The sequence below is a fragment of the Vanessa cardui genome, chromosome 1 (assembly GCF_905220365.1).
Source record: "Vanessa cardui chromosome 1, ilVanCard2.1, whole genome shotgun sequence".
NCBI lineage: Eukaryota > Metazoa > Arthropoda > Insecta > Lepidoptera > Nymphalidae > Vanessa > Vanessa cardui.
This window is the reverse complement of record NC_061123.1, coordinates 9,278,978-9,289,446: the sequence shown is the minus strand read 5'-3', so window position 1 is coordinate 9,289,446 and position 10,469 is coordinate 9,278,978. Positions and strand designations below refer to the sequence as shown.

The 10,469-nt window shown below is 31.0% G+C and overlaps 1 protein-coding gene across 1 annotated transcript in view; it reads right to left on the bottom strand.

Annotated features, from left to right (window-relative positions):
• Nucleotides 1-1,099: 1,099 nt before the first annotated feature.
• The window catches only part of LOC124532917 (protein scarlet-like), a 30,269-nt gene continuing 20,899 nt past the window's right edge, over nt 1,100-10,469 (bottom strand). The window contains exons 5-12 of the mRNA XM_047108038.1: nt 7,690-7,842; nt 6,799-7,037; nt 5,242-5,452; nt 3,883-3,911; nt 3,693-3,798; nt 3,379-3,609; nt 2,801-2,936; nt 1,100-2,417 (exon numbers count right to left, since the gene is read on the bottom strand). Coding sequence (XP_046963994.1) covers nt 2,029-2,417; nt 2,801-2,936; nt 3,379-3,609; nt 3,693-3,798; nt 3,883-3,911; nt 5,242-5,452; nt 6,799-7,037; nt 7,690-7,842 — 1,494 coding nt within the window. The 3' untranslated portion in view covers nt 1,100-2,028. The remainder of the gene's footprint in view (nt 2,418-2,800; nt 2,937-3,378; nt 3,610-3,692; nt 3,799-3,882; nt 3,912-5,241; nt 5,453-6,798; nt 7,038-7,689; nt 7,843-10,469) is intronic.

Sequence of the window (10,469 nt, the reverse complement as noted above, 5' to 3'; positions counted from 1 at the left end):
AACCCGGCGGAACTGCAGTTCAAACCAACCGGGTATATCAGGCATTGGACTGACGGATTTACAGGCTTTATGAAGTAAAATTTCTAAGCCAGGGGTCTGCCCTTTTGAATATATTTTTATAGAAAAGTCCAATTACGAATTTTAATCCGATAACTCATGATGTGCATCCAGCTGTAAAGAATACAAAAATAAAAGCAACGAGTAAAGTATACATGTATAAAAATAAAACACATGAAAAAAGCAGCAAGCTACAAATTCAGCTTGTGAAAAATGTTATATATAAACCTCTTCATAGTGATTAGAGATCGCAAAGTAACGAGCTGTTCAGATATCCGATGGGAGGAACGAGAATACCGAATTATGATTCAGCAGATCATCAATATAACGAATTAGGTCAACGATGCTTAACCGAGATCTGATTAAAAATGAAAAAGTTTATCGTTCCATAAGAAAAATCTAATCTTAATAACGTGTAATACATTCTAGATAAAATTATTTTTAATCCATCAATAATATTTGTATACAATACAAATATATGACCGTAAGAAATCAATTGAAAGAGATAATAAATTATCTGATTAAAATATCTTTACACCTTGTTATAAATATTGTTTATTGCTTGAAACATTTACATAATTAAAAAAAAATTAAAAACAGTTAAAAAACTTATTTGTGCTTTCCCGAAAGCAGGTGAAGAGTTTTTATACACGTACACGTAATACTAATAGGCTAAAAGACAAAATAAACTTTATCATAAAATGTAAAATTAATATGTAGTTCTTGTCAGTATATTTAAAACGTAACGTCGGGACTAGAAGACACAAAAAAAAGCAGAATTATAATTTTATATGGTTGCCAAACATCTGTCATAAATGCATTATTTTTAATTATTGGAAGACAGACGGGATAATTTATGATCTAACCCATCAGATACCTTGCAGAATTAACTTTACACCGTAAATATATGTATGTTAAATATCCTATACTGATGTGGTTCACTTAATTTCAACTTAGAATTAGGGACTTAATAATACTGATGTAATCTTTTTATAAAAAGGGATTTGAAGAAAAAGAAGAATTAGGTAATTGAAACACAAAATTTACTACAAAGGATTCTTTACTTAAATTAAAAATTCAAACATTCGTATAATTTTTCCATTTATTCGACATTTGTACTGATTATTGCGTACAAAATCTCTAGATTAAACTAATAAGTTCTAAAATGTCCTATGGACCAGATTCACGAAATATTTCGTGTAAATAATACTATCACAGTCCTATTTTATATGGCACCGCTTTAATTGATGCATGTGTGCAAAAATATGTCGTCACTTCCGGTCTTACGCAAATTTCATTTAAGTTAACAAAACAAAACTTTCTAAAGAAATCTTGATCTTGTAGTTCTCCCTCTGTGATTCAATTGTTATATCCGAAAAACGTTTAATGAATTAGCAACAGTTATAGTACTTTTAAATTAGTTTAATTTAGAAATTGTGTATCTCAGAATCAGCACCAGCTTATACTTATTTTAACGTAATAGATTTACTAGCTTAGATAACATCTTTAACACAACATCTTCCATATTGCTTATAGTGGGTCATAGACGATACGGCTTTAATGTTAGCGTTTGAACTCTGCACGACCTCACCGACACATGCGAGCTGAGCTCAATGTCGTTATGCGATGTCGTCCTCAGATGAGGCCTTGTATTTTTTAGAAATAATAACATATACAAATCAACAAAATTTTATGATATAAAAAGTGCGAAGAGTAAAATTATGTAAGTAAAGTTTGTCTATTTTTTTTGTTTTTGTATATCCATCAACCACATAAGATACACAACGCTTACTCAACTTTTGTAGCTTTGTGTAGATTGTAGTAAATTCCAATTGAAATAACCAATTTCAATTTAATGTTTGTGTCTTCGTATTTTTAGAAATGTAATAAAATATTAGCCCTTCGAAAAAACATTCGAATGGTATAACAGTGAACACAATGAAGAATACGGTCTAAAAAGTTTTAAAATTCCTAATAAACTGGAGTTCCTCTACTCCTCTTTATGACCATGATGAACGCAATCAGATGCGCTACGCAGTACATAATTAATAAGCATATGCAGTTCCTCCAGAAATTCTCTTCCGCGAATCCGAATCTCCTCAAGACATCCGGACCAGTTTTTATACAGGGCATTCCCTTGATATTAACGCAGGTGATAGATTCAATAGAGTCCCACTGAATTATTGATATAGACTCTACCCCATAGTAGAAACCAGATACATACTTCAGCCATGAAATGTAAGGAGATGCACTTCCCAGATTCAAGTAAATACCAGAGAACATTGTTCCGATAAGATCAAATGGTACGGACACGAGTGCTGCGGTTTCCATTTTGTCGAAAACAGACGACAAGAATGAACCTAAAAAGCAAAATACAAAAAAATGTTGAGAGGATTATTCCATTAGCTAACATCGATGTCGATGCTAAGCGTGAAGGCTGAATTAAAGAAGTATTTTATCTAAATTTATTTTATTAACAATGTATAATATAAATAAAAATAAATGTCGGATTCTGACTCAATAAAAAAATCGAAATGTAATAAAGAAAGTCTTAACTGATTGAAAAAGATAAGTTAAGATTTACTGTTTAGGGGATATTCGGAGATAAAGTTATGTGATAAATAAATTAATTGATTACTTTAATGTGATCCTGATAAATAAAATCTTATTTTTATTGATAGCTATAGATAGCTATCTAAATATCAATATTATAAGAGGGATATTAGTAAGGATCAATATATACCGTATGCATTCGCGTAGTTGGCGCAGAGCACGCATACGAAGCAGATTCCGAGCCAGTTCATGAAGCCCCCTTGAAGTCCAGCTATCGAGAATACGAGCGAAACGAACAAAATCGGTTCGATAACGGCTCTTGGTATCTATAAATAATTTTAATGATAGTTAAAAAAAACTAAGGAACAAGTTTTAGCCAGTATATGACTCACTATAAAAACAACTGAACCCAAACTTTAAGACTTTACTAGTAGGTATTGAAAATTCCACAATTCAATCCTTTCTTTATCCTTTGGTTCAATTAATTAATCCTTACTTTACGTTTATGACATTATTGTATTCACTTTTGAAAAACATTTTCGATCATTTCTAAAGTTCGGTAGCATTATCACCATATAAAATGAATGCTCGATTGAGAATATTTAAAGTATTTTGACTATTCTATAACTAAAACAAACTTAAAGTGTTATGATTTTACAAATCTATTCTATATATTTCTTTTCTGTTTCAAGTGAATTAAATATTAATAATTTGCGTAATGCTGAGTCCTTAGTAATTTGTAATCAAAATATAAGGCACAATACATACCCAAAATATCACTTTCGAGAGATAATATGGTAAAGGCGCGTACAAGCCACTTGCAGTTTCTCGAAGGAGAATGGGCACTTCGCTTGGGAATGTAATGAAAACAGCATAGATGAAAAGGAAGATTGTCTCCGTGATCATAAGGTATAAAAGACCTTCAGCGTTTTGTATGTCACGCTGATCTAATTCCTTGAAGTGGCCCATGTATGGCACGGAAATGATGAGCCCGACAAACTGGAGGAAGAAATATAAATTAAATCATAAAAAAAAAATTGAAACTCAGCTAAGATCTACTTCATAAATCCTGTAATTCTCACCATAAGCAGGAAAAACTCCGCTATCCATATAGATTTATTATGTTTTATCGACAGTATATTTCTCCACATTAACCAATAAAATTGGACGAAATAGTTCACTTTGACTCTGAAACAAAGTCAAATTTAACGTTAACGTTTTTGAAATATTGTTAGTAAATAGTATTTTTGTAAACACATTTTATATACTTACAGAGTTAGGTACCGCTCGAAGTATACATTCTAGAAATGAACAACTGAATTAGTAACATATACATTCATACACATTTAAACTTAATTCGTTACAATTTAGTCACTGTCGTTACCAGTTCAGTTCTCTGAAGAGTTAGGTTAGTCGTACAACTTGAAAATTAATTTAGGTTCTCACCCTGATATTCTATTTTGATCCTAGTAGACTTTAAAGTTTTTAATTATTAAAGTTTTCATTTTCTGAGATTTCTAGATTGAATCGCGGTAAGGTTTTCAGAAAATTTGCTTTTAATGACTGTTGATATCTATTAAGAAGTTGATAGTTGTGTTTATTTAAAATACTTGTTGATATTTGACTCTATTTAAAAAACATGACACTTGTGTCTATTTAAAAATCATGATATGATTGATTTTCGAGATTTGTTAAGCCAACTATATTATTCTGCCTCAGATTTATTTTGTATCTGTTTCAAAAAAGTGCAGTGACTAGTAAAAGCGCTTTTGCATGAGTACCGTTACCTTCGACCATGCGCATACAAGACGTTGAAAAAAAGTTACTTATTGCACGTACGTATATGGCCATATCAACTTTCATTTTGTAATTTTTCGTTCCGACAGATAATATAATATGATTGACATATGGAGATTAACCAGCTAAACCTTATTTTAATGAGTTGACATATTTTTATGTTAGTTGAAAATATTATTTCTTAGATATATGTGCATATATTACAGGCATATTTATATTTGGTTTTCAGTTATTGTAAAGTATAAATCATTCATTGCCGGATTTCAAATTGAAATGTTCATTGTACCTTCACCTACGTTAACATATTTTAAAATTAGAACAAAAATATACACAACATTGTTGTAGGTTTATGTAGGCATTGATGTAGGTTTTATATTTTCTTGTCTACGGTGTCCAACCTTGAGGAAGATAACTAACTAACCAGGACATATGTATAATAGTAATACTCTCTTTTCCCTTACTCTAATAGTACGATGTGATATAACGTGTTTTTTGAGGCACGGAATTGTAGACACTCTTACTCTCAGCCTAAGGGCTGACCATTACTGAGAATTATTAATAACATTTTTCAACCTGGGGTTTGAACCCATAACCTCGAGATCTATGACCTTATATCTAGCCATTACCATGGCCAATGGTTTGGCCAATGGCCAAGGTTACCAATCAATTCAAATTATTTAAAAGTATATTAATTTTACAATTGATTTGATGACCTTATTAGTTTCAAGGAAATCCTTCTGACACTATTTTTGTTCATATCAGTAATATTTTTAAATGGACTTATATTGCTGTAAGGATTTACCAAACAAGATTACCATTCGTAATAAGACTCACCTTTTCGTCCACTGTCCCGCTAAAATATTCTATTTCGTCCTTGACATCGCCGACTCGGTTTTCAATGTCGGATGCGATGTCCGATCTTTGATATTCATTGCATATGCGTCGTATTCTCTCGCGACTCTCCATTTCCTTGTCAATCTCGATCCCGAGTAACGTAACGTAATATTCAGCTGCATTGAAACCAACTGGACACTTGTAATTCATGCTAAAAGAGAAACATTTATAAGATACTATATTGAAAAATAAATAAAACAATTTTGAAACCAGTTTTATTTCTTAACACTAATTAATTGTTCCTGTCCCAAATTACAACCGTGTGATGTTTTCCGTTCGTAGAATATAGCTGTTATTTTATTTGTAGTACCTACACATCTCACTTGACTTTTAATTTTACACTTTACTTGATATCAATATGTTTTAGTAAATACTTGTCATAACCACAGATATTCCAAACATCTCATTTGCTCTTATAGTGTTACCGAAACCCGACAAGAGGGCGGAAGCATGTGTTTGCTGTTTGTCTTATTTGCTTTTTATATAAATAATACAGAAATACAGTTTGTATTTGAATTATTTTCGCACGTAATTTGTAAAAGTTGATTATGAATTTACTTTTCTTGAATTATTATCGTTAATATTTTCTAATGAATAATATTATAAATCAACTACTTTATTCTATTATTTGTAGATAGTAATCGTAAATTTCTTTCTTTCATTCTACTTTAATACTTTTCTATCTCAAGCCCATCTATTATTGGTTAATCGAATGGTCAATTAATTCGGCCATACCGATTTGGAAAGCTATAATAGAATTATAATAATATGTAAATAACGTAACCGCAGCCATAGGCTATTGAAAGCCATTAATATGTAAAATATTTAACGATAGTTAAAATGTGATTAAGTTACATCTAAAATATGTAAGGTTATGCCAGGTTACTATAAAGTGATGTAAAAGAACGGTCACTTACTACTATTATTTTATCCTTAAAAACTTATTGCATTTCATCATTTCTTTTTAAGTAACAATAATTTTATAACAATTTTTTTTATTTTATGATATATTCGCAAAATGATCTATGCCTACGTATAAATCAATGAACAAAAATATATGAAAGTCCAATTTGCATCATAAATAAATACACTATTTTTATTGAAGTTTGCTTTCGTAAGTTATTTTAAATCTAATGGGCTCTCCGTCTGGTTCGATCAATGATAAAATATATTTACGTAATTAAAATTTATGATCCTATTTTTAAACACTATCTTTATGTATCCTTCTATAGTTTTATAAGTTTACATTTAGTTCAAAATTATTCATATTCAAAATTATATTTCCGACCTTTTTATAAAAATAGGGTAATATTATAATTAGTTATACTAAACAATAAAATCAGAAGTCATTGACCTGTTCATCATTATTATGTAATAAGAACTGAGTTAGTAGATTATTAAAGGAGCGAAACGAAAAAACTCAACACGAACACAAAATTTGTAGAGATATAAGTAATCTGAGTTAGTTATTCATTTACTATATTTATCATTACTTACGAGGCGAAGAACTGATCCGCTTGGTCAATACTACCATGGAAAGCTATTCGTCCATTTGCTAAAAGCACAACCTGGTGGAACAATTCGAAAACCCCCGAAGCAGGCTGATGTACGGAACATATGACCAGCTTTCCTCCAATCGCGAGTCTTCTCAGACGTGTGACGACAGCGCTTGCTGCTGAACTGTCTAAGCCAGTTGTGGGCTCATCACAGAACAATATGGGCGGGTCGTTTAGGAGCTAATAAGGAAGAAATATTTAAATTAAGAAAAAATCAAATAACTAAAAAAATTGAGTAGAATGTTTCTAATAGTTATAGCTGGCGCAAAAATATTGTTAAGCACAGTGCAGAACATTACCCAAACGATATACGCAAATCAAAAAAGTGCAAAGGTTTAGTAATGATGTTGTACCGTCGTCGTTGCTTAATTATATTATACTAGTTCTTAACCGCAGCTTCGCTCGTGTTTTAAGGGGTTTGGTTGTCACGTGTTAGGCAAAAAGTAGCCTATGTCCTTGAAGTTCAAATTAGTTTCATACCAAACATCATCAAATTCGGTTCAGTGGTTTTGTATTCAAAGAGCGACATACATACAGACAGACAGAGTTACTGCCATATTTATAATATTAGTATAGTTAGTTATGTCGCGCAAATAGCGCGTCCACTCACGAAGATTGCATATCCTGCGCGCAAGTTTTTGCGTTACCATGATCTTCAGGAGAGTTGTTCAATTTATACATTTTAGTATTTCGATTTATGTAATATTCTGCATTACGTTTCGCTAATTGAATTTGACATATACAGCACACCATTATTATGAAGTCTATACAAAAAAAAATATGATTATTTAATCGTTACTAAGAATAAAAAGTTGAGGATCGTAAAACTTACCTGAACAGCTAATGCGACGCGTTTCCTTTCTCCGCCGGACAACGCTTTCAATTTTGTACTCGTGCATGCCATTACCCCCAAATCACCGAGCAATTGTTGGATACGCCTCGCCCGCACGGCTGCTGTGGAACGCTTGTCCATCATCAGACGAGCCTGTTTAACATACAATCACATTAACAGCCTGTAAATTTCCCAATTCCCAAAAAGGGCTAAAGCCTACTCTCTCTTTGAGGAGAAGGTTTGGAGGAAATTCCACCACAGTGCTCCATTCCGTGTTGGTGGATACATTTGTGGCAGAATTTCGTTGAATCTAGACACAAACAAAACAAAATTAGACACGTGCATTTTTCTTCACCGCCGAGAATGAGATGAATTATAAACAAATTAAGCACATGTCAATACAGTGTTGCTTGCGTGGGTTTGAAGACGCAATCATCGGTCCAATTCATGTGTTCTAACCACTAGGCCATCTCAGCTCGGCTTGTTTAAATTATACTTTTTTAAAATATATATATACATATATATATATATATTTGATTTTTTTGTTATTTAAATATTTATTTTATAGATACACTTACAATGTATATCATAAAACATTAACATTATTATATTACGCCTTCGTGACCTGATGCATAAACATCAAAGATAAAAATTTCGTCTATGAAAAGCAAAAAATAACGTTAATATTTAACTTATTTCTAAGTTGTATTTATTATATTACTAGTTATGCCCGCGACTTCGTGCGGGTTTGAATTTAACAAAAACGTTATATTTATTACCTAAGTTCCTCCTTACATCAGTTACCTACCAGTAAAAATCGCTCCAGCCGTTCCATAAATTAGAAGGAACAAACAGAGAGACATAGAGACAAAGTTGAAAAAATATTTATTTTGGTATGTTATCCCAGGTATACATACGTATGCATTAAGTAAAAAGCGGTTATTTTAATAATACAAACAGGCACTCCAATTTTATTATATGTATAGATAAAAGACAGATTTTTATTTATGTTTATAGTTAATATATTAATAAGTTTAAATCCATAGATATCTATTTTATGTTCTAGCATCAAGATTAACAGGTTCTGTAGATATTAATTGTATATTTTATTTGATAAGATACACTTCCGTGTCTCAGAAACCACTTAATGTCGCTATGTCATGCAATGTGGGTCCTGCGCTTGCGCATCTATCTGCGGTCGTGTTTAATAGGCTATTTGATTGGTTTTTAAAATCCATTTTAGAAAATTTGGTAGAAGTTAAGGAACCAGTAAAAGTAGATTTTTTTTTCTAGTACATATTTACCGAAAAATATCATATTAAAAATTCCATATTTAAATAGCGCGCAAGAACGCTACTTGGGCAATATGGCGCTGCAATGGGGTCGGAGACGTCACTTTCTTGTATTTTAATCTGTGGTACATATGGTAGAAAAGCAAGGTTAACAAGAAAGTTACTTCATCATAAGGCCCGGCCAATCAGGAGCGTTTTGTGTCACGTGACAAACGTTTGAAAAAATGCATTTTTATTTATGTATTTTTGATAAATTAAGTATTATTTTCAACTTTACTAATACTACTACTAACTTTACTAAATAACCATTTTTAAACTCATAATATACACTGATTACAATAATTCACAATTTATTTTTCGCATTGTTAAATAGCCTATTGGGATAGTCAAAGTTAAGTTAGATATGATAGTTAGATTAGAGACGCAAAGTTGTTCAGTCTTTAGATAGGATTTAATGGTATTTTTAGATTAGGGTACCAACTAGAAACAGATTTAAGTACCATTGCATTTTTAATGTTATCTATTTGTATATACGTTTTTGTTTTCACATTTTTTTTTCCTTAAATTTGACTCAGTTTATTTATAGGTTAGTAATTAATTGTACCAGGAATATAGGAGAAAAAAGAGAAATAATATAGAAAACTATTTCTCCGTTAAATATTCGGTATGGCAATATTTTATTTTATTATAAAATAAAATTTTAACAAAAAGAAAAACCGACTTCAAACAAAACACTATTTTAAAACAAATGAATATGCACGAAAAAGTAATAAAAATAATTGCGTATTCAACATATTTTTTAGAGTCTTCCTAAGTTAAATGAAATGAAAAATATTAGACTACTTAAAAGTCGATTAACGATTATATCATGTAGTTATAGTTATTGCTATATTTGGAGCCGGTGTCAGCCACGGTGCCCTTGTCCCAACAATCAAAAGAAAGAAGCGATACGAGCCCCTTGATTGATCCAGTATATTATTGTGTAAAAGGTAATTTGTAAAAAACATATTTGTTAAAGTATTCTCGTATTGTTTTTTGATAGATATACTGTTGGGTTTTATTGGCTGACACCGACTCCAAATATAACAATAATTATAACTACATGATATAATCGTTAATCGACTTATAAGTAGTCTAATATTTTTGATTTCATTTAACTTAGGAAGACTCTAAAAAATATGTTGAATACGCAATTATTTTTATTACTTTTTCGTGCATATTCATTTGTTTTAAAATAGTGTTTTGTTTGAAGTCGGTTTTTCTTTTTGTTAAAATTTTATTTATTTTTTGATTTTAAGCGAAGCTGATGTTGACTAACTAATTTTTTAATATGGATAGATTAAGCATTCCGTTTATATGAGTAAGAAACTACTTCGAGGACAATTTCAAAGGAAACTTGCGAATAAAGCAAAAATAGACTTTCGAAAATGCGGATTTAATACGTCACGCGGCGTAAACTACAAGGATCCCTCGAAAGAGCTGTAATCG